Source organism: Haliotis rufescens, unplaced genomic scaffold (assembly GCF_023055435.1).
Source record: "Haliotis rufescens isolate VD_foot unplaced genomic scaffold, xgHalRufe1.0.p SCAF_3, whole genome shotgun sequence".
NCBI lineage: Eukaryota > Metazoa > Mollusca > Gastropoda > Lepetellida > Haliotidae > Haliotis > Haliotis rufescens.
The window spans coordinates 18050739-18076128 of record NW_025964001.1 but is presented as its reverse complement, the minus strand read 5'-3'; the positions used below and the strand labels follow the sequence as shown (position 1 = coordinate 18076128).

Sequence of the window (25390 nt, the reverse complement as noted above, 5' to 3'; positions counted from 1 at the left end):
AATAGTACAGGCGTGACAGGCTGCAAGTACCTGCTCCTGTGGCGGACACCGGAACTCCCTTGTCCTCTTGGCAGTCACTGATGAAGGGAGGTCAGCCTGCTTGATCTCAATGTAACGACGCTTCTGGTCCTACACAAATAATGTCTTCATGAATATCATAGCAAGTTATATATTCCTGATTTCAAAATTGTCAAGAATAAAATCTATTATGTAGAAGGCACACGCTACTGTCCCCAAACTTAAATATGACCTTTCAGGTTCTACTACACCAAATCAGTACCAGTTTGGACAGTGCGGTTTTCGTAGGGAGCCTTCAGTGCAGATCGAGAGATATCTGCAGGCTGTGATTGGAGGATATTCTGTAAGATTTTTATGTCTTTCAAATGTACATCCATCCAGTTATTAGAACTGACCATGTTTTTCTATATTTAGTACTGTCTTTTTCAACATGATGACTTATGCTGAATCTGACCACAGCTATTTTCAAGTAGGTGACATTTGGTGCGAAACTGGGGGTGGTGTGTTTAGCTTCTGGTACTCGGAAAAGGAGCTGGCTAAGCTAATCATTTTTTATTTTTTTATTGCTGCTCTAAGGCCAAACTGTGCACACACGTACAGGTAATAGCTGTTGAATGCTTAGTTATTTTTAAAAAAAATATAACGTTACTATAGAAGTCTATGGGAAAACATTTGGTTGTGTGTAACCCTTACCACTTGCATATACCCCCATTTTCAGTCTAAGTCAAAGTTGGTGCTTTGGAAACTAGAAAAAAATATATCAAAACGCACCAGACCTATGTGTCAATTTTGGTGAAAAAATATTGTATGGTTTCCAAGATCTGCCCCTGAAATGACATGTATGGCCAGATGCATGGGGGATAAAAAGGATCCAGGTGTAGCACATAAGAAGTGGAGAAGTAGTGAAATAGAGAAAAGAAATTATGCCTGTTGCAATCAACTCAGGAAACATATTAATCATCCTTGGCAATTAACTGCTCAAAATGTCTGCAACTAGAATGAATAAACCTGTCAACATGACAGTAATCACAAACTTACACTCTGGACACTGTGTACAAATCCATCAGAGAAAGCGATGATAGATTCGACCCTGTGCCGCAGCTGAGTGTCACACAGATGTTGGAGGATGAGGCACACCTGGAGGAGGGAAACAAACTCGGCATCAGTGAAAGCAGTAACCACAGTCTCAGAGCTAAACATGATACAAATGTACCTCCACCAGCTGAATTCTAGCCCTATTCACACACTGGCAATATGTTTTTGTGTGTGATTTCTTCTGTATATACAGATTTCTCTCGGACAAACCTGTACCCTTCACTAATTAGAGTTCATATCTTTTATCCCAACAAGTATCTGTCTCTTGTAAAGATTCTAAAATTATTTACCTTTTGGTAGATCTTTCTTTGTATGTTTAATTTTATGAAAATCAGCACTTTCATGCGTAAATGTAAATTTCCTTGTGGGTAATAAAGCATCCCCTACGCCTCCAGTGCTTGCAGTTCGGTAAACCTACACTAACCCCTGGATCCATTCCTGCGGTTCTCATGATTTCAAATTACCTGCCCCCTTGATTTTCATAGATCCGGGGGAGGTCGGGTAGCCTAGTGGTTAAAGCGTTCGCTCGTCACGCGGAAGACCCGGGTTCGATTTCCGACATGGGTACAATGTGTGAAGCCCATTTCTGGTGTCCCCCGCCGTGTTATTGCTGGAATATTGCTAAAAGCGGCGTAAAACCATACTCACTCACTCACTCATAGATCCAGGAGCGAGTGTAGGCTAGTGTACAGCCCTTGGGATATAGAGGATGGTAATAAAGTACTTTTAAGTGATTGTCAAGCAGGAACTTTCCATACCTCCAGTTTGACAGTTTCAGCCAGCTTCATGTTCAACAGTCCCAGTCCCACAGCATTTTCTGGAAGATGAGACGAAGGCATACACATCCAGAGTGGACAATCAGAGGTCATCAAGAGACATCTAAACACACTGAGAGCTGATTCAGGACAGTGAATGTTGATTAATAATATTAGAGCAGAGCAACCTCGGCCCCGTTCCACGAAGCAATCTTGACACTACAACGATCGTAAGCCGATGTTGAAGTACTGGAGTTACGATCACCTTAGAGATAAGATCACTTTGAGGAACGGGGCACTGGACTAAACAAGTGGTTGATAGCACGAGTATATTTCCTGTTGTCATGGTATGATGACAGACATGCAGGCAAGAGTTGCTGTAGCCTCCTAGCACCAGTCATTGTGGCCACCTAAACTTTGACGTGTTCCTCCGCTGGCCTGGTGAGGTGAGGTGAGGTGAGGTGAGGTGAGGTGAGGTGAGGTGGGGTGAGGTGAGGTGAGGTGAGGTGAATGAGGTTTAATATTACGTTTAAGATTATTGCACTCACATAGCAATGTGGATGGATGTGTTTGCACCTGCTTGTACTAGTCCAGATGCTAGTTTTTATAGTGCTAGCCAACACAGATACCATGCCACAGTTAAACATGGATACCCTATTGAGGTACATTATCCAACTCCAAGTCCTTGTTTCATTTCCTTAACGCTGAACACCAGGCAGGATAACAAGTACTATCTTTTAACATCTTTTGGAATGGCATGGTCAGGAATCAAACCATAACGCTATCCACTACACCATGGAAGCGGCCTTCACGCGCCTGGGTTCTCTGGGTACATATGTTGCTTATTATGATGCTTATCATCTCTGGTCAGAGCAACACCACACTCAAACAGACCAAATAGCTACATAATGCGCAAGGGTTGATGTCAATGATTTCTTACACACTGAAAACATAGAAGCAGTAGCTACTCACGTCTTGCAAACTTGTCCCCGAAGACATTGGGCTCCAGGAGGATGAGTAGTTGGCTCAAGTCGTCGTCGTCCATGAGACCCATCACCAGCATGTTGTCTATCACCTTCAGGATGGGGCTAGAAACAAGACATAATTCATCCTCCCAAAGTACTAATACACAGACTTCACACCAAGGCATGTCCAAGGAACACAACATATTATTGCCCAGGTCAATGTTCCAGTACGCAATTGTAGCAGGGCGTGGAGTCATCCCACAGATGAAATCCTTACCTGTCAGCTTGCTGACGGGGTTAACCTCTTTGGTCATGTGGACAAGGCATCCAACCTGTGATCAGAAGGTTGGACGCCTTGTCCACATGACCAAAGAGGTTAACCCCATCAGCAAGCTGACAAGGTAAGGATGTCATCTGTGGGATGACTCCACGCCCTGCTACACAATCAATGTCCTTTCTTAGTTCCCTGAGGAATATACAACCCCTGCTGCCTTCTAGGTGCTAGGGGTACATTGATATTACCATATAATTCTACTGGGTACTCAATCAACGGATGAACTGAGCTATTATAACGACGTTATATGCCTATGATGATGATGCATGTTTAAACTTTTAATTGTCAATTGCTAGAAAATTCTGTTAAAAATAGGACAGAAATAACGCACACTTATTTCTATTAATAATGAACCCTATAACTATAACTTCCAGACACTTTATATGAAATGTTAATCAACTGAAACCTGGAATTGACAAATCTACTTTATACAAGAAATACATACACAAAGAGGTTGGCATTTGACCAGCCAATGGGATCTCTGATATGGGAAGCTCCCTTCTCAGCAGCAGTGTTGAGAGCTTGCATCATGTATGACTTCAACTTGGCCAGTGGAAACACAGGTGATGTGCAGTCCTTGCCATCACGCTGTACCCTGGAGAGATAAGACAGACATAATTAATATTCAAATAATAATGTCCTGAAGCATAACAATACTGCAAAGCTCATATTTCCATATCTACAACACAACTATCACACAATAGTATGGGTCTTACTGTGGATAATGAACATCAGTAATACTAATAGCTCAGAGTGATTTGACGACCTTTCACTGAAATGTCAAAATCAAGAATGACCCCCTAACCACAGGCACAGAAGATCTGCATGGTGCACATGCAATGTTTCATGTTTCTTGGGGTGTTTTGATTCGGGGATCATTCTGTCTCTGGCAGTCATTTTTCAAAGCTGATTTTTCTTCTGATGACCGATTAAACCTATATATTTCTTGATCCCCTCCTTCTGGAGAGTGCATTTTAATTGTTCACTGAATAGCCTGAATTTTCAAAACATTTAAAAGACCCCAAAAGTGAGAGAGATACGACAATCGGTATTGGGAGAAAAGGTACAGGTAATCGACTTGAGGATTGTGAAAATATGTAGGAAATACCCACCCCCTGCATAAAATGGACTTGTCCGATGTTGCCTTGGTCAGATTAGATTGAGGGAGTCATCATTGTTAAAATACTGGTAAATATTTTTTAAAGCTTGTACATTTTATCATCATCCTTAAAGAGGCCATACATAATGTTAATATCTCATATACAAAAATAAATGACTTGTGGTCGCTGTTTATTTCTTAACTATACTGATGTCCAAAAGGGTTTGTTAAAATCAACTGTACATGCTGGGTTAGAACTGCTCTCCAGGAACCTGTTCGTAAGAGACGACTTAATGGATTAGGTGGTCAGGCTCAGTGACTTGGTTCATTGTGTGCCATCATACACCAACGGCATGGATCGTTGCCCACAGCATTGATCACTGGATTGTCTGGTACTTGATTACTTCAAGACCACTGTAATATAGTGAGTGAGAGAGTATGGTTTTACGCCGCTTTTAGCAATATTCCAGCAATATCACGGCGGGGGAAACCAGAAATGGGCTTCACACATTGTACCCATGTCGGGAATTGAACCCGGGTCTTCGGCGTGACGAGCGAACGCTTTAACCACTAGGCTACCCGACCGCCCCTTACTGTCATATAGCTGGAGTATTGTGCTAAACAACATACAAACCAATAAATCCCAACTGTACATACCTGGCGTCTATGTCTCGGTCTGACAGAGCCAGGATAGGTCTGATGGAGACACTCTGTTCCATGCTAGGGATCTGGTGCTTGATCTTGTAGCTGCCTGCCAGTGGACTGAGCTTGCGATACAGACTCAGCGTTTTGGTGTTCGGGGTGAGGGGGATGATGTACTCATTCTGGGTCAGAATCCTGAACCAAAAGATAACATCGTCAACCTCCAAAAATAGGTGTATCTTGTACAGTTTAACAGGTGATAGGCAATAACTATAAACAAACACATCTGGTGCTAGGTAGTATGAAATCATCTAAGTGGCATCACAAACATATTGTATCTCCTTGAACATCACAAACATATTGTGTCTATGTGTGGTTTTGAAAGCGCATATTAATATATATCAATCTTTTTTTACACTATGAATCATTAACAACTTCTATTCTAATCTTTTCTTAAACTCTGAAATGTGCAACATAGATCATGTTAGGTAGGCAGAGCATGTATACTGTTTTGTTGGTCATCTACCACCTACGACTTGACCTCGGTTAAACCGCTGATCATCTCTAACGCTCATCAATCATTTGGACACCGAAGGTAGTGTTGTAGTGAGGGATCACTGTATTTCATCATTGACGACCTAATGTCTGTATGCTACTTACCTGGCGGCTGTATGTGATGAGAGATGCATAGTGACGAGGAGGTTGTGGAAAGCATGTCGCAGAGGACCAGACATGTCTGAAAGGCAATACACAATACATTAACCTCATACAAAACATAATGACATGAAAAACTAATTTTCAGACAAAAGCAATCAGAATACAGACAGATGATATAAAGTAGATACCACTCCCTATTGTCTCAAGCAAGCCGTTAGATGTCTCTGTAATTTCTTTCTAAAACAATATGCTATTAAATACTGTACTCTTGACATAACTTCTATGCACAAATACTCACATTCACTCTGAATACAGTACATAAGTTGCTTCTCATCAACATGCTTTGTTAGGGCGTTGGCTACACGGTGGTTGCCATGGGCACAGACAGCCATGTACAGGTCAAGAGTCCGAGCATGGAAACTGGAAGAGCAAGAACAGGATATATAAATCACAACAGCTACAACCATAAACATATTGAAAAATAGCCTAATCAGAGGATAACCAACAAGCTGCAACAAATTAAGAATTGTCTGTTTAGCAAGGAGATTCATTGCAATGCACATGTACAAATATTGACAAGTTATTTTCACTCGATCGTTCTACTATTACATAAAATATAAGCCAAAACACTTGTTGGCACAGCAGAAATCTCTGGTGCTGATAAACCTAGAAATATAATCGGGGTGGACACTTGGACGCTTAAGGGATTAATTTCTGCCCAGCAAAGTACAGTGCCTTAGATCACTAGGCCACCTGTGCACCCTTCTCTATATAAGGCTGTGAGATAAAAGCAACACTTACTCCAACAGATGCTCATACTCTATAAGCTCCAGAATGTCCAAACATCGATTCTCTTCAGGTACATGGATTGCCAACATTGCAACTGAAATAGGTCAAACGTGGCATTATTAAACTTACATTTTATCAGCGATAAAATAATATAGTAACTTGAGGCTTTATTTAATGTTTTTATTGGATAATGAGTGAGTGAGTGAGTTGGGTTTAACGCCACTTTTAACAGTATTCCAGTCATATCGCGGCGTGTCAGCTTAATGTGGGAGGAAAGCCCGAAGTGATGCAGGCCTCAGACGTTTACCACTTCGGTGAAACCCACGAGCACGGGTATGGTGCTGACAAACCTAGAAACATAATTGGGGCGAACCGGGATTCGAACCCGCAATCATAGGTTTCTGGCGTGCCCAAGGGACGCAACTCTGCACAGGGCATTGCGGTGCCTTAGACAACTGGGCCACCAGTGCCCCCTTATTGGAAAATGGATTTGCTGACCCTATGTTCATTTAAAAAAAGAGGGGAAAAAGACAAATATCAACATTTAGACTATTTTTTAATGTGAAGTTTACATGACTTACAGCCTTTCCATTGGACAACAGGTCGGTCACATGACCATGAAACTCACATTCATAAGTGTATGAATGACACAGTTTGACATTCAAATTCTATTATTACAGTTATTATCTATTAGATTATATTCTAAAAATGATGTAAACACTGATGGGCTACATCCACAATCATGGGGAAAACCCAGGGAATTCCTGAGCAAGAGTAAATACAGAAGTGTTGTTTCTGATCATTCACGCCCTTTAATCAAATCTTTAGCACACACTGGGAAAAGTCAAAGCTCCGATGTGCATTCAGTTTGGCCCTCACTCTATGAAAGTTCATATTGAACAAACTCACACAAAGTGAAAGTCAATTCTAAACCTGCAGTAACATGTCTCCATCTTACCTGGTTTCTCACACAGCATACTGTGGCCTCTGATGTCAGACAGCTTCATGGTGTGGACATTGACGGCGATGTTGGGCACACGTGACCAGTGACACGGGGCAAGGACTTGGACGTCCAGGCGGGGAGGGCTCATCGGTATCACAGACTTTGGACCTCGGAACACCGCGGCCGACAGTGGCAGCGACGTCTGCAACACAAACAGGGTTTTACAGCTGCTGTAGAACTCATTGGAAGGAATCCATGTTTTGTTACAAAATTCATGCCATGGCAGATTAACCACAGTAAATTGAAGGAATCTGGTGGTCTTTAACTTCATTTGAGCAGTATATGTCATATATGAAAGGTGAAAAGGTAAGATCTTGTATTACACAAGCTGTGACATCAAGTCAAAATCTTATAATCGTGATATGTGATTTACTGCAAAACAGATTCTTATCCAGTCACTTCAAACATATATCTGTGGCTGGTGAAGTAACTAGCATGAGTCTTCGCACTCACCTTGTGGCTGCCCATTTCAAACTGGAACATTTCTTTGATTGTCGGCTCACATATGACAGCAGGGAACAACATGGTACCTGGTTCCACCTGGTAACATCAATTCTCATTCATTAGACGTTGACACCTTCACAGGTGAGCAAGGGACAGGTAACATCAATTCCTACACATTAGACATCAACACCTTCTCAAGAGAGCAAGGGACAGGTAACATCAATTCCTACACATTAGACATCGACACCTTCTCAAGAGAGCAAGGGACAGGTAACATCAATTCCTACACATTAGACATCAACACCTTCTCAAGAGAGCAAGGGACAGGTAACATCAATTCCTACACATTAGATGTGCATCATATATAAATGTTGGGCTTTGATAACGCTTATATTCTAAATAGGGTTAAACACAACATAGAAACACATGTACAATTACAAAGCAAAGCTATGTATCCTTTGAATTTGAATTTCACTTTGTGATTGTGTATTAATCTGACAGAAGTACATGTTTTATTTTCGGTATAAAGTGCAAAAGTGGGGGGGAGGTTTTAACACTTGGACTCTGGATCCACCTGTAGTGCTCTGAACTTACCTGGAACTTGTTGGCGACCTCTTTACCATTGACAGTGAAGCTGAGCATGCCCGTGGAGCAGTCGATGAAGCAGCCAATGGCGAGGCCTGGTGATGACCTCTTGCCTGACATCTCCTGGTTGGAGTCCGCGTACCTCTGCTGGAGGTCTCCTGCTGACACCATATAGCAGTTCTTCCTGCTGACGCTGAGGAACAGATTCACACCAAGGTCATACAGAAATAAGAGCATGTGTCAGTGTGAGTATATATGTCACAGTCACCAATATTCCAGCTATATTAAGTTCTTCCTGTTGACGGTGAGGAACAGATTCACACCAAGGTCATACAGAAATAAGAGCATGTGTCAGTGTGAGTATATATGTCACAGTCACCAATATTCCAGCTATATCAAGTTCTTCCTGTGGACGCTGGGGAACAGATTCACACCAAGGTCATACAGAAATATGAGCATGTGTCAGTGTGAGTATATATGTCACAGTCACCAATATTCCAGCTATATCAAGTTCTTCCTGTGGACGCTGGGGAACAGATTCACACCAAGGTCACACAGAAATAAGAGCATGTGTCAGTGTGAGTATATATGTCACAGTCACCAATATTCCAGCTATATCAAGTTCTTCCTGCTGACGCTAAGGAACAGATTCACACCAAGGTCATACAGAAGGACATAAATGTGATATTATGTCACTGTTGCCCAATATTCCAATATAGCGTGAATAGAAACTACCAATAGTAGAGATACCCTTATCTATTTATTTATATATGACCTACCTGGACTTGATCTTGTAGTCCATGTCCATGGAGGATAAAACAACATGCCTGATCTTCTTGGAATCGAAGGCCGTTGCATTGAAGTGGAAGTTGGTTGTTACCCAGCCTACATACACCTGTGATGGGTCCTGACCTGGGAAGATCCTCACAGCATAGCAATACTCGTCTATCTGTTCAGCCAGGGCATTCAACTCTGCCATTTCTTCAAATCCATTCTCCGACCCTTCAGGAAACTCGGGTAACATCGGTCTCCGCTTCATCTGGTCCTGAAACTCAAATGGGATGAATTCTCCTTCCAGATCAAGGTCCTGAGAGTCTGTCATGTCAGAACCGGAAGTGATCCTGACTGGCGGAAGCGTTGCTGATTTCTTTGGTGTAGCTTTCTGTGCGTCCTTGCCAAGCCTCTTAGATATGTCATGTTTCCTGTCCAAGCTTGAGTACTCTGTTGAACGTGTTCTTCCCATGTTGTTGGGAGACGGGTCCCGAGACTTGGATCTCCTGAATATGGATGTGAATGGTGACTTGCCACGTTTGGTGTTCTTGTTATCACCGATGTGTTTGGCCGAGTCAAGCATCTTGTCTGCGAGGAGGGACAGTTTGGATCCAGATCTCTTCTGTTTGGGTGGTGTCAAAAAAGAATCGGAAGACTCATTCAGTTGGGATTCACTAGCAGCTGCTTTCATGCCTCCTCCTGTCCTGTCTGTGATGGCAGAGTCGTCAAGTGAACGTCCTTTACCAGACTTGGCGGTCTGTCTGAAGGTTTTCCTTCTATCATCAACAGAACCGTCATCAGTAAGACCTCTATGCAGGGCTGTGAAGAAAACAAAAGATACTTCTTAGTGAGTGTTTTTCAAAGGGAACAAAATTTAAAGTTATATCACAGCATGCCTGCTTAATCCGGGAGGAAAGCTCAAACTGGCACAGGTCATAAACGTTTAACACTTTGGTGAAGACATGAACATGGTGCTGACAAACCTAGAAACATAATCTGGGCAAATCTGGGACTCGAACCCATGATCATGTTCCTGGCAAGCCTAAGGGATGCAACTCCGCACAGCAAATTGCAACACTTCAGATGACTGGGTAACCTGTGCTTCCTCTTAACGGTGAAAATGTGAGTATTTGCTTCATTACATAAGATAACACTTACTTTTCCGGAGTGTGAGATCGGGTCCACCATTGAGCATGTCGGGGCCTTCCTCTGGTGTGTAGTCCTCCTCATCTGTTCATCACAACAACACCATCAGAAACAGCATCAACAACACCATCAGAAACAACATCAACGACACTACCACAAACAACATGATCAGTAACACAGTATTTAAAGAGAAACAACAATTATGTCCCATACATTAATTATTCTGAGGCAAATACTTTCTATTCTCAACATCACTTTTCTTGTACTCATCACAAGTTTAAATGACTGGCTTTTCAATTATTCTTCGTCTTGTGAAGCTTATGTGATGAACATGTTCTGCATTTTAGTCACAGAGAAACACATGATGTTCAAACTTTGTACCATATATACTTCAAGCAAGCTATTTCAAACTCTGCCTGAAAAGGTCTATATTTAAACATGCTGCATCATACACTATCTTAATGCAGAATACTATGCCTTCAATTCAAATCTCACACGATGCCTCCATGCAGAACAATTCACAGTTTCAATTCAATTTCATTATGTAGCCTGGCTACACTGTATCACTTGATACCATATACATCGCCATGCATAAAACGACCCCAGCTATAACGTGACACCCCTGTAGAATATGGTTTTTTAATTCATACACCATGCCTTTAATGTGACTCCCTTTTAGATACATTTAGTTAATATACCCTGCCTAGACACCCCTGTAGACACCTTTTTTTTATTTTGCAATGACAATTTTATTTTTTGCTCTGCACTGATCAATGCCTTGAAAACAATATTTCCTTGGGGTAAGTTGACGAATGATGACAGATATAATTGACTGAAATGTTCCACTATCAAACTGCCAAGTTGTTGTTTTCATACATCTGATGCACTATCACTACACCAGCACCATCCAGCACCAACATAGAAAAAAAGAGCTCTAAAAAGAGTGACACCATCCCCATGCATATGGATCCTGCTGCTAATAGACATATGTGAAAATAGGAATCATAATAAATGTAAATGTACCATTGTATTCCATGCAAAACATGTGGACACTCACCATCCTATGATTAATGAATCAATATTATTCACATTGCTACCTGAACAAGGGTGTCTTAAAACACTAAAACATGTTCCATTTAAAACACTGAGTCCAATATTAAATATTTAAGCAATTTGATCAAAATTGTACACCTAAACGGCTCATCCAACAATTCCATAAAAATTCCGCTCAAATACTTTTGACACAGTCCCTATTAAATATTTGCCATGGTAACAAGAAGAAGCTGTGATGATGTAGTGGACTTACTAGCCTCTGGTATGGTGTCCTCCAGTATGCTGTCGGGGACATGGTTATGGTGGGGACGGTCATCATGCTCGCCCGACCCACTCTCACTACTCTGGTCTATAAGGGGTTAAACACACTCAACTCTCAGCATACGTTCATTAATGTTAGTATGCTATACATCACAGTCATGGCTTGTCTGAACTGGAAATCACTGAATTAATATCTTTGCCGTTTAAACATTTCTTAAAGAATCACCTATTCATCAGTCATGAGAACCTAGAGCTTCAAACATGATAGCTGCATTAATAAATCCCTAACAATTCTTATAACAGACAGCCAAATCAGACAAGAATATCAAAAGATATGAAGTTTTCAATATGAATAATAAAATTTCAGTATGCAAAAAACACCATGCAAGAAATGAGTACATGTTAAAATAGATAAATCGAGAATAATTAGTAGGCAATTCAGGCCTTCTATTACTTGAAACCTGGTTTAAACACATTTTTCTTAAAATCACAAGGTCAGTGGTTGAAACAAAATTAAAAATGAATTTCAAAGTCACTGAATAGTATTGTTGGTAGAGTAAAACTAAAACATATGACCATTTTTACATTTGTTAAATGACCCATGAAGATCCGGGGTAGAATAGGTCTTTAGCAACCCATGCTTGCCATAAAAGGCAACTATGCTTGTCGTAAGAGGAGACTAATGGGTTTGGGTGGTCAGGCTCGCTGACTGGGTTGATGCATGTCATTGTATCCCAATTGTGTGGATCGATGCTCACGATATCAATCACTGGATTGTCTGGTCCAGACTCGATTTTTACAGACCACCGTCATATAGCTGGAATATTGCTGGGTGTGGCATTAAACCACAAACAAACATTTCTTAAAGCAGAAACTTTCAGAATAAGTAGGCATTGGTAACAACCACAAACATGATATGTCTTATAGCGTGTACAATATTGACTTGGCCTGCTACACATTAACTATTATTTTCTAGTTTTATGAAATACATTAACAGACTTGGCAAGAACAAAACATGACTGTCCTCACGATTTGTCTTTTTTTCCAAACACCTCGTCACCACAGTACAGTCAATGGACATGCATCAACCAATATGACTGAATCATGTGCACATGTTTGTTCTTGGTACTGTGGTCAGATAGAAGACAACTCAAGTCCACAGATATTTCTTTTAACAATCTGGATAACGGTTCCACTGCATGTACACTACATGTTACATATTATTAACCCTTTACATCCTGATCACTATTGATATCTATGCATCTATGAAGCCAACAAGAAGGAACAATCGCAATGCAAGACAGTTTCAACACGGTAATGTTAAGGCAATGTTTTAGAGAAGCCTTCAATATGCATGGTCATAATAGGGAAAATTAAAACAAAATTAAAAAAGTGTCCTTTACTAATACTCACTAAAAGCACCAAGTCTGAAACCCACACACTGTCCAGCAAAATTAATAACTGTGACAAAATACTAAAATAGAAAAGATGATTCCATATCTCCAAATTCCCCAAACAAATTAAATCAACTTAAAATAAAACAGAAAATAATTAGAATTTCTAACAAGCAAGATTGTTTACAATTTTTTTCCTAAGGTAAAACAATGCCTTTGCCCGAGCATGCTATTAGTGGGGCCATTCACCTGTGGTAGTTTTATTAGCACGTTCTAGAGAAGCGTCACTGATGTTAGCATCACTGTAGTTTTCCTGACTGCTGGACAACGTCCCACCTGTTGGAGCCTCCTCCTCGATGTCCACGTCACGGCGGCGCAGGTTCTCCAGGTTCAGCCGCTTCTCCAGCACGGACTGGGCAAAGTTGCGATCCCTGCAATACAGCAACAGTGTCAGCCAGGGAAATGTGGGGTTCCCTTAGGGGTGGGGGTTGACAGGTTTGGGGCTGGGTGCATGGGCAAGTAGGGTAAGAAAGGTGGGGGTTGGGGGAAGGGACAGATTAGGTTGGGTAAGTAAAGGAATGCAGGTGGAGGTTGGGAGAGGTTCTGGGTAGAGCAGGTTGGGGCGAGGGGGGAAGTAAGGGTAAGTAGGGTAAGACAGGTGGAAGTTGGGGGAAGGGGGGTTGGGCAGGTGGGCCGAGGGGAGAAGGTTGGGCAAGTAGGGTAAGGCAGGTGGAGGTTGGTCGACAGGGGATGGGTAGAGCAGGTGGGGTGAAATAGGTTGGGTAATTAGGGGTGGGGCAGGTGGAAGTTTTGGCAAGGGGGTGGGGTAGAACAGGTGGAGGTTGGGGAGAGGGGGTGGGTATGAGACAGGTTCAGTTGGACAGGTGGAAGATTAGGGCATGGGTAGGATGAGTGGTGCAGTTTGATGTTGGGGGGTAGACAGTGTTCTAGTAGATAGCTTTTACTTCACACAAACAAAAAATACCATTGTAACTTCAGCAAATATGCAATACATTCAGCTAAAAAATCATTGATTTCTGCAATTCCAAATTAAATTCCAAATTAACTATTAGTTTCACTGTAACATCCAAATTTCAAACAAATTCATTATGCTAAAAAATGTAGGAAGATCCATGTTTGCCTCCATGATCTAACCTGGTGACAAACTCATCGTTGCACTTGACTGGCAGACTGAGACGTAGGTAGTCCAGGTGCACCTTCTCCAGTGTCCCGAACGTCTTCGACATCACCTTAAGACTCGGAGTCACATTTGACCTGCACAAAGGACAAAAAGTTACAAATCTTTAAAAATAAAAAACAGATATATAGAGAAACAATACAAACAGACATATATGTGACAGGTTTTAGCAATTTCCACTCTGGTGTGTTCATATTTTTTATTGCAGATTATTAGATGTCCTTGCCTCAAGTAAAAACAACATTAATGGTACTTTTTGTGCACAGAATGTCTCCACATTATCATCTTTGCAATAAATGCCAGGAATTAAAAGTGTCTGAAAGAAAAAAAGAGGCCTGGGCGTTTAACATGTTTAATCAAGGAAATTCAATATGCCTTTAAGTTCAATATAATCTGCATAAGGATTCATCCAGATGCCAGGATGTTCCTGGTATACTGACCCTCCGGGAATCCTGCTGATCTCAAGGCTGGGGTTGACGTTCTCAAGCGGCTTGAACAGCGCCTGTTCCTTCCCGTACCACAGCGTCATCTGACGGGTCATGTTCCTGACAACACATCATGGCAGGTTAACACAGCTTCATCATCAAAAGTCTTCCAGACACTCTGTCATCTCAAACTATCAGACATGATCTGAATCAGGCCTAGTGCAGGGGGAACAATACAAAGCCAAAGTAGGGTTTGGCGTGACTGAACAAACACCAACGAATCATCAGAAAGGTTTTATGTTATCCATTTCTTAGAGACCAAGAACAGCTCTCAAAAATCATGCAACACCCTCAAAATTGTGCTCAAGATGTCCCTCAGAGTTTTCAGACGGTTGAAAACATTCTAACCTGATGTGTATGAAATATTATTAATATGGGAATTTATATTGCACCATATTTCCAACCCACATAGGTGCATGCTCAAAGCACTTCATTATTATTACCCCTGTAAATGAAACAGTGTGCACTCAGTTTCTCAGCTTCCTGGGGAGTATATAACCATAGCTGCCTTGAGGCACTGAAGGTTATCTGTCACATAAGCATCTTGTCCTACCGATTACCCATTCACTGCGGGGTGAACAGAAGCATATTTCAGACAAATTCACTTGCTTAAAGAGACACATGTGCTACATGAGCTTCTGTGTGGGGCAGGACTGAAGCCTTAGAAACTCCCAGATGTCAAGCTGCTGAATGCAGTCACCCATTTAACTTCTCCATGCGGTTGACGCTGCTTAATTTCACCTTATTCGTGGCCTATGTTTAAGTCAGCAAGATTCCAGCACTATCTAAATATATACTTGAGTCTGCACAAGACAAACCAGTCACTGGAAGCATGATCTACATCCCAAGCTAAAGCGGTATGATTCACAGTGACCCAACGTGACCACCAACCCAAACTAGTCACCTCTTTTGTTTGTTTGATTGTTGTTTAACGCCACACTCAGCAATATTACAGCTATATGAAGGCAGTCTGTTCATAATTGAGTCTGAACCAGACAATCCAGTGATTAAAATCATAAGCATCGATCCACGTAATCGGGATACGATGACATGCATCAACCAAGTCAGCGAGTCTGACCACCCGATCCTGTTAGTCGCCACTTACAACAAGCAGTAGCCTTTTACGGAAAGCATGGGTTGCTGAAGACCTATTCTACCCCGAATCTTCATGGAGCCACCTCTTATGGCGAGCATAAGAGTACTGAGGGCATATTCTAACCTTGCTTCCCATGGGGTTTCTTAATACCAATTCCACGTATTAATATCAAGCTCTACTTACACACAGAATGGCTCATAGCCCTCCTGAAGGCCACAGCAGGTGAAGTACTTGAGTGTGTTCACATCCTGCAAGAAACAGGAGGAAAATTAGGTGTTATTGAGATTCTTTCTGGGATCAGTCAAGTTTGTCACACACGTGACACATAGAGACATGACTTGCAAAACAGTCAGGTGAACAACATATCATAATGTAATGGAAAAGAGAATGCATTTTATGAAGTCAAGTGATTGAAATAATGGTCAATGATTGCTGGTGTTCCATACCTGCCCAAAGTTGAACTTGGCCTGCTGGTGAGCCGCCAGTGTCAAGGCAGGGACATAGGCTGAAGAACAAACAACATCAGTTCAGGAATCATGACTAACAACAGCCTCATATACAAATCCTGTAACATCTGGAAGAACTTCTTATCCATAACATTTATACACTGAAGTTTGTAAGAATATGAAACAATCTAACATCAGTTATATGAATATTTTATTGTCTTATATAAAAACCATGGTGAGGTAAAATGGGGTTTAACATCACATTCAAGATTATTGCACTTATATAGCGACATTACAAAGACAATTGGTAGGTACATGTTAGCACGACAGCCAGTCTATGATTGAACATGGACGAGACCACCCCCCCACCCCCCACACACAGGGGACATGACACTGGATATGTTTCCTCATATAAAGATTTAGCGCATCCTTGTAAACATCAATTACAAACAGGCTATCATTTAAAATTGAAACTGTATGGTTCTGGAAGAATTTTAAGGTCTATTAACTACACTCATTTAAAAAAACAGATCACTTGATATAATTTTGATGAACCCAAGTTGACAAGGTTTCCTGTATTCTACTGAACATGTGACTTACATTCCTCTACATCCACCTCTCTGAAGGCAATCTCCTGTCCCAGAGCATCCATCATCAGCTCACCGTTCAGGGAGAACGCTGCAACAGAGCAAGTAGAGACATCCATAAAGAAGACAACTAGTTCCATCAAGACATGCTGTGCAAGAAGCTGTGAGATATAAATAATCTGAAAAATGTATCTTCATAGCACTTACAGACTGTCTTGTCATTCATGTCAAGGAGACAACCGATGACGTCGCCCGTCTGCCACACTTTGCCGTACTGCTCAGATCCTTCATGCCACTTACGACCCTGAGAAAAACAAACATGGAATCAGTCCATCAACAAGCTTCATAGCGTCAAATACAATCTGATAATAAATATGATCACTACACTTGAATATAAAGCAAATATTTCAACAATAACAAGTTTTATTATCTTTATCTTGAACCTAAGGGTCAATTAAACTGATGTATCTGGCAATGTCAAAGAGATCAATGCTGACTTTGGGAATGTCAAAGAGATCAATGCTGACTTTGATAATGTCATAGAGATCAATACTGACTTTGGGAATGTCATAGAGATCAATACTGACTTTGATAATGTCATAGAGATCAATACTGACTTTGGGAATGTCATAGAGATCAATACTGACTTTGGGAATGTCATAGAGATCAATACTGACTTTGATAATGTCATAGAGATCAATACTGACTTTGGGAATGTCATAGAGATCAATACTGACTTTTGGAATGTCATAGAGATCAATACTGACTTTGAGAATGTCATAGAGATCAATACTGACTTTGATAATGTCATAGAGATCAATACTGACTTAGAGAATGCCATAGAGATCAATACTGACTTTGAGAATGTCATAGAGATCAATACTGACTTTGGGAATGTCATAGAGATCAATACTGACTTTGAGAATGTCATAGAGATCAATACTGACTTTGAGAATGCCATAGAGATTAATACTGACTTTGGGAATGTCATAGAGATCAATACTGACTTTGGGAATGTCATAGAGATCAATACTGACTTTGAGAATGTCATAGAGATCAATACTGACTTTGAGAATGCCATAGAGATTAATACTGACTTTTGGAATGTCATAGAGATCAATACTGACTTTGAGAATGTCATAGAGATCAATACTGACTTTGATAATGTCATAGAGATCAATACTGACTTAGAGAATGCCATAGAGATCAATACTGACTTTGAGAATGTCATAGAGATCAATACTGACTTTGGGAATGTCATAGAGATCAATACTGACTTTGAGAATGTCATAGAGATCAATACTGACTTTGAGAATGCCATAGAGATTAATACTGACTTTGGGAATGTCATAGAGATCAATACTGACTTTGGGAATGTCATAGAGATCAATACTGACTTTGGGAATGTCATAGAGATCAATACTGACTTTGGGAATGTCATAGAGATCAATACTGACTTTGATAATGTCATAGAGATCAATACTGACTTTGGGAATGTCAAAGAGATCAATACTGACTTTGATAATGTCATAGAGATCAATACTGACTTTGGGAATGTCATAGAGATCAATACTGACTTTGGGAATGTCATAGAGATCAATACTGACTTTGATAATGTCATAGAGATCAATACTGACTTTGGGAATGTCATAGAGATCAATACTGACTTTGATAATGTCATAGAGATCAATACTGACTTTGGGAATGTCATAGAGATCAATACTGACTTTGGGAATGTCATAGAGATCAATACTGACTTTGAGAATGCCATAGAGATTAATACTGACTTTGGGAATGTCATAGAGATCAATACTGACTTTGGGAATGTCATAGAGATCAATACTGACTTTGGGAATGTCATAGAGATCAATACTGACTTTGGGAATGTCATAGAGATCAATACTGACTTTGATAATGTCATAGAGATCAATACTGACTTTGGGAATGTCAAAGAGATCAATACTGACTTTGATAATGTCATAGAGATCAATACTGACTTTGGGAATGTCATAGAGATCAATACTGACTTTGGGAATGTCATAGAGATCAATACTGACTTTGATAATGTCATAGAGATCAATACTGACTTTGGGAATGTCATAGAGATCAATACTGACTTTGATAATGTCATAGAGATCAATACTGACTTTGGGAATGTCATAGAGATCAATACTGACTTTGGGAATGTCATAGAGATCAATACTGACTTTGGGAATGTCATAGAGATCAATACTGACTTTGAGAATGTCATAGAGATCAATACTGACTTTGATAATGTCATAGAGATCAATTCTGACTTTGGGAATGTCATAGAGATCAATACTGACTTTGAGAATGTCATAGAGATCAATACTGACTTTGAGAATGCCATAGAGATCAATACTGACTTTGGCAATGAATGACAGTCTTTTATTCTCACCGACAGTATTCATATTGCAAGGAGAAAATTTTAAAACCTACTCCTGGATTCTAATCTTTTGAAACTAGTACTGAGTGGACTCTCTGTCCCAATGATAACTCCTGACAATTAAGGTAAGGCTATCATCTCTGGTCTCCAGACAATGTTAGAGCTGGCCTCACTGTATGCTCCTTGAATGCTTCACTCACCACATATCCATCAAACCCATACGACATCCCATCAAGACCAATGTCCACGCCAGGGGCTGCTGATTTTTTCATCCATCCGACCTTCATGAAGCCAGTTGTCACAACCTCAAACTCGTAGTACCTAAAGTGCATTTTCATGTGTCAGACAGTGATATAATCAACATTCACTATATCTGTTACCTGGGGTTACATATCGTTTTTCTTTTCTTTTTTTATGTTTAGTGCCGCACTCAGTAATATTACAGCTAAATGACAGCGGTCTGTAAATAATCGAGTCTGGATCAGACAATCCAGTGATTGATATCATGGGCATCAATCCACACAATTGGGTTACAATGACATGCATCAACCAAGTCAGCAAGCCTGACCACCCGATCCCGTTAGTCGCCTCTTATGACAAGCATAGTTGCCTTTTACGGCAAGCATGGGTTGCTGAAGACCTATTCTACCCCGGATCTTCACGGGTCGGTTACATATCCTATACAACAACAAACCCTTCAACCATGTTATCTATACATGTAAAGTCAGCAAAGCCAAAAGAGGAATGATTAAGGGTATGTGTGGTTTAAACATCCTAGTCAGCAATATATTAACCCCATCACAATCGACCAGAATCAGACCTGGGCCCACTTGCACAAAGCAATCTTATCGCTACAATATTTCCAGCTATTGTAAGCCTATGTTAAAGTATGGGAGTTACGATCATCTTAGCGCTAAGATCGCTTTGTGCAAGTGGGCCCTGACCTAAAGCTAATATTTACCATTTTCCTCCAGACACAGAATAAGTCAGCTCTGCCCTGTATGTTCTTGTTTTCACAGAAGTCTCAGAGATTTCACGTGTCATGGCTGCAATACAGAAGACACTGATCAGTCTCCATCAAACAAATCTAACAGGTCCCCAATTACTCCCCTGATCAAACACTGACATAGGACAGCACCACTTTCAGGCCTTACAGTCCTGTAACAAGTTATCCTTTTATTATTCTTACCTGCTCCTGTAGTCCTAGGAAAGTGACTTTAATTAAATAATATATCCTGAAACACTACCATTTTGATGCTTCTTTCTCAAAGGTCAAAGACAAAAACTTATGAAGAATTTATAATTTTAAGTGCTGAGAGTGGAAAAATAAAACTTTAGTTTTAAAAATGTATCTCCCCAGCTGAAAATAAGTGCATCTCAGATGAATGTTCAAAGTGATGTCTACAATTCACAATACTATAGCAACGTAGCAGAGCTGTTTGTCAGATTGTTAGATCATTATAGAAGCTAAATATGCCGTCATAGATCAGTCACAGACACGTACAGGGTTGGGGGGAGATATATGATGATATACAATAGATATACTACAATGGGTGATACATGATATATGTGGGATAGTGCATGTATATCAACTTGGGATAACCCTGAAAACCTGAATACTATCAAGCAGAACAAGACCCAGAATCAAGGTCGCTGATCTGGTTATATCATCAAGTTTATTATTCAAAATGCTTTTACATGTTGATTTAAAAGTTTGACCCCAAACATCAACCATCATGCTAGAAAAATAGTTCAAAGAAAATATGATATGAAGAAGAGTCATGCATTTCAGAATGAGACAATATGACAAGCTCATAGATCGATAAGCAAATCAGTTTCTAGCTCCGATGAACCAATGAATTTCCCAAAACCATGAAACTAAGGTTGTGTTTTCTAAATTCAATTTTCGCATGCATTTTTTACCAATAACAGTTAAGTTATTCCAAATTGATATACGACATATCCACAAGGTTGTGTGGTAAGGTGAGCTTCTATTGCCATTTATCATGCTAGTTTATTAGGTTAATTGATAAAGAATAGCACAATATGCATATTTATCTTAAACACTGTTCATAAAATGTAGTCACAGTTAACAGGTTATTGCAAATATTGAAACGAATACACACCAGAAGAGCTAGCGCCATGTTTAAGTGGCTGTGTAAGTACAGCAAAGCAAGCCATTTTTTCAAGTCTCATATTCTTTTGCGTTTATGCAGCCAAAAATCATTCCACAACCAGAACCACTGAATTCAGCTCGGCAACCAGCATTTAGGTGTTTGAGAATGTAAAACTGGTAAGTACCAAAAATTATTGTTTTATGAGAAGATTCAAGCATTAAACATTAGAAGATTAGGAAACAATTACCAGTTGTAGCGAATCCTAAAACAGTTCAAAGACTTTAATTCACATTCTACAATGTGACAATCAGTTTCTTGAAGCTGTCCATTTTTTTTAATGTAACATTACTGTATTACAAATCATGAAAGAAAACATGTACAAGGTGCTTTTAGGATATTTCATCTTCGTTACATCAAAATTTACACAGATAGAGTTAGAGAGTGTAGCATTTGGGTCACTTGAAATAAAACATGAAAATATATAATCCTAAAATGAAAGAAAAGACACTGTTTAAATATTCAAATTTTGATTACACAATTTACAATTCAATCAATTAAATCCAAAGAAGTTAATATCCAAACCTAAACAAGTAGTCACATCAACAAAAGACATTGCAGTTGAATCACATGTATTCAAGGACCAAATGAGCTATGACATGAAATAAATTCATCATATTGATATTTTACAGTTTGTTTATTATTTTAAACAGGAGACGTTAAGGATGTGACCCAAACGTTAAAAAGATTGACAGTCATTGCAATAGGTTTACTGACAGTTTTGTGCACTTGTGTCTAAGATCTATTGGTAATGAGATATAGGACTATGATGTACTGTATGTTAAATTACCTGTTCGCAGACCTAGGGCTGCTAATCGGTCTTGTAATTTACTTCCTTGAAAGCAGTAAATGATGATTGACACAACATGAAATAGATTCTACACACACCACTGAAGCCTGGGCAGTGATGAAGCACAGGTGAGACAACACTACATATAATGTACCATCGTTTACCACCAGCGTTCATTCTAGTTGCTGGAATGGCACTTTGGGCCTAACAGTGACAAAAGGCGGGATCATTTTTCGAAATTTAAACTAAGGTAACATCCTTTCTTGGCACAAAATATCAATCTGATCTTATATTCTAAGATTTGCCCTTTGACTTATCCTGCTCATGAATCTTCAAAATGGTAGTCAGTGATTCAGCCATCACAATTTTTCCTTTATATGTTTTCGAAAAGAATTTTCCCCATCACAATTTTTCCATTATATGTTTTCGAAAAGAATTTTCCCCAATCTCAAAAGTGCAAAGACTTGTTTAGTTTGCACACTGCTCATTTCTGATGTAAACACACCAGCAAGTGAAGAATGACAAATGCGTATGTCTTAGATGTTTATCTGTTATGCTTATGGTAGAAATGAATTTGTATTTGAAGCTATGTGCCCAACTCCTGCAAGAAGGTGACAGTTCTTCCATTATGAATGAAACTGATGCAGCAATGGTGCAATCTAGAATGAACCTTGATTTACCATATCTTGACCCAAAGAATAATTTTACTACATAATAATAATGCATATATTACTTCTTACTTAATCATTTAAATCCCATTACCACAAATGATTTCACACAAATAAATATTCCAAGAATGCATAGTATCAAAATATGCATTACAATTTGACAGTTTCAGCAGTATACATTTGACAGATTTGTTTCAATGATGACACCTAGATTGAAGAGGAAACTTTTGTTCAGTTATGATGATGATGATTGTGTTAGCAGGTAGAACAGTTAGTGACACAGAAAGCACACAGACCTGTCATACCGCTCTCCCCGGTCTCGCTGGTGGGAGGCTCCAACATGTAGTCGTACGCCATCAGCGTCCGCACAGCCTCACTCGCAGTGTCTCTGAGAACATGGTCCATGCAATATACATTATACAATATGCAAAATCCATTATACAATATCTTTACGTGGCACAAAGAACCTGTATGGTATCAATAAAGCCAGGGGGACTCATGGATTTCAGGAATCATACACGTATCCAGGACGGCTAGAGTTTAAGGGTCTTGTCATTACCTACCAGTGTATCTCTGGCACAGCACCAAGACACCTATGTGACCTCATTCAAGTGTACCAGCCTACCAGATCACTGCGATCACAATACCAGCTTTTGTGTAGTGTTCCAAGATGAAGATTAAAGGGACATGGCTTCAGATCATTCTCCTGTCAAGCACCTATGCTGTGGAATACACTCCCAGAAACCCTAAAAACTGCAGAGACCCTATCTGTCTTTAAGGCTAGACTAAAAACATTTCTCTTTGACAAGTATTACCCTTGTAGTATGTAAGCACCATGAGCACACAAGCTGGTATGGAGTTTGGTGCATACAAATGACCTCATTATTTATTATCATTATTATTATTAGACACAAAGTTTCATTACAAGTATGTACAATCATATCTTCCCTGTGTCATATTTGCTAGTACCAAAACACCCAAGGGACTGAAACATAAATTCTTAGTTTTTTTATTTTAACATGCTTCAAGCAACAGAATATTCATGTTAAAATGGGATCACATTTTTTTTCTTGGCTTACTGATAGGAGCACCCAAAAAAAAAGTTACATAGGCAAAATGTTTGTTTTTTTAAGATAATACAAATTAGAATTTTTTTGGGCTTTTGCGTAGTTTTTTCTCAATCTCTTTTTTCTTCAAAATATAAGCGATTAAATTTTTTTTTTACTATTTTCTTTTGAAATTGAGACACACATGTAAACCAAGGAATAAAAAAATCGTCAAAATAGCAAAATGTTTTAGAATGACTTGTTGTAGGGCACCAAATGGATGTTGACTTACCTGTTAGCCTTCTTGATGTGTTGGTCCACCTTGTTGTAGGGGACGAGATGGGGACTTCTCTTGTGCAGGGGGTCCTGCAAACAGGAAACAATCGTTCGTAATAACCGTAGTTCGATATAAGCATATATGCAGCCTATATACAGCAAATGGTCGCGACAAAAATAATAGCTTGTTATAGTCTGGAAGGTAATTTAAGGTACCGGCGTTTACTACAATATCTGAAAAACTATCGGACCTACTCCAGTCAAAGTTGGTATGAGATTATTAAACAGTCAAACATAACTGGATATTACATTTAAAGACAATCGGTGCATGAATAAAAAATCTGTCTATTTAGCTATCACTATATTTCATCAACAACCAGACCTGTTCGTCACGGGTGGAACGAGCATTCATTGAAACAGCCATCTGTATAATGCTACCCCTGCGTCACAGGGCCATATGACACAGTTGAACCAATCAACTCAACCTGAAAGGGTGCACGGGAATCCCGCACGTTGAGACGCCCAACGCTAACACCATATTCATGAGTGCGTGATTTCGTTTTAAGCGTGCTTGTTTACTGCATATGCATATTCTATGTTTTTCCTAAAATACAGATATAATTGTTAAAGGGGGACCATGCTCAGGTATAAGGCAGTCCCAGCATGTTTGTTGAACGTGAATTTTATGATTTGATCTTGCAGTGTTTACCTCACTGATCCAGAGGTAAACTCAAAGTCTCACACACATGGCATTAATTACATCTTGATCTCCTGACAAAGGGCTCCAGACCTTGGAGGATAGTCCCTCTGTAAGATACTGTCACACCTGAACCCTCTGAACCTGTGGTGGACTGCACCTCTCTACCAAGTTTACACATGAGGGTGAAGGGGTAAGGATATATTAGTCTGCAGTATCAACCCATTGTGGCCAACGGATACTCATTCGGCCCCATTTCTATCACCTACAAAAGGTGTTGAGTGGCTACTGAGCTAGAAGGGTTGTTTTCGTAAAGTTTATTACAGATATCTACACCAGGAAACATTCAGAATACTGTTTACTTACCAAATCAGAATACACAAGTTATTCATACAAACATATCAGGGTTCATAAAAATCATATGTGCCCTTGGGTCATATCATGTCACGAGACAACAGTGTATTGTTTCCCTCATCTGGACGGCAATGTTGACGTCATTCGAATCTTAT

At 39.9% G+C, this 25390-nt stretch overlaps 1 protein-coding gene across 21 annotated transcripts in view; it reads right to left on the bottom strand.

Annotated features, from left to right (window-relative positions):
• The window catches only part of LOC124137024 (ryanodine receptor-like), a 206631-nt gene that overhangs the window by 85858 nt on the left and 95383 nt on the right, over positions 1 to 25390 (bottom strand). For 15 of the 21 annotated variants that reach the window (XM_048403848.1, XM_048403855.1, XM_048403847.1 and 12 more), the window contains 27 exons: positions 24201 to 24274; positions 23159 to 23250; positions 22195 to 22239; positions 20192 to 20276; positions 19431 to 19551; positions 17031 to 17127; positions 16837 to 16914; positions 16237 to 16295; positions 15974 to 16038; positions 14650 to 14754; positions 14167 to 14286; positions 13261 to 13442; positions 11610 to 11705; positions 10316 to 10387; positions 9166 to 9976; positions 8396 to 8579; positions 7811 to 7897; positions 7313 to 7499; positions 6367 to 6448; positions 5864 to 5985; positions 5569 to 5644; positions 4924 to 5103; positions 3613 to 3762; positions 2841 to 2956; positions 1872 to 1930; positions 1057 to 1155; positions 31 to 129 (listed from right to left, as the gene is read on the bottom strand). In XM_048403848.1, the coding sequence (XP_048259805.1) occupies positions 31 to 129; positions 1057 to 1155; positions 1872 to 1930; positions 2841 to 2956; positions 3613 to 3762; positions 4924 to 5103; positions 5569 to 5644; positions 5864 to 5985; positions 6367 to 6448; positions 7313 to 7499; positions 7811 to 7897; positions 8396 to 8579; positions 9166 to 9976; positions 10316 to 10387; positions 11610 to 11705; positions 13261 to 13442; positions 14167 to 14286; positions 14650 to 14754; positions 15974 to 16038; positions 16237 to 16295; positions 16837 to 16914; positions 17031 to 17127; positions 19431 to 19551; positions 20192 to 20276; positions 22195 to 22239; positions 23159 to 23250; positions 24201 to 24274 (3543 nt within the window). The remainder of the gene's footprint in view (positions 1 to 30; positions 130 to 1056; positions 1156 to 1871; positions 1931 to 2840; positions 2957 to 3612; positions 3763 to 4923; positions 5104 to 5568; positions 5645 to 5863; positions 5986 to 6366; positions 6449 to 7312; positions 7500 to 7810; positions 7898 to 8395; positions 8580 to 9165; positions 9977 to 10315; positions 10388 to 11609; positions 11706 to 13260; positions 13443 to 14166; positions 14287 to 14649; positions 14755 to 15973; positions 16039 to 16236; positions 16296 to 16836; positions 16915 to 17030; positions 17128 to 19430; positions 19552 to 20191; positions 20277 to 22194; positions 22240 to 23158; positions 23251 to 24200; positions 24275 to 25390) is intronic. The other 6 variants (XM_048403858.1, XM_048403860.1, XM_048403866.1 and 3 more) reach the window with 4 other exon arrangements.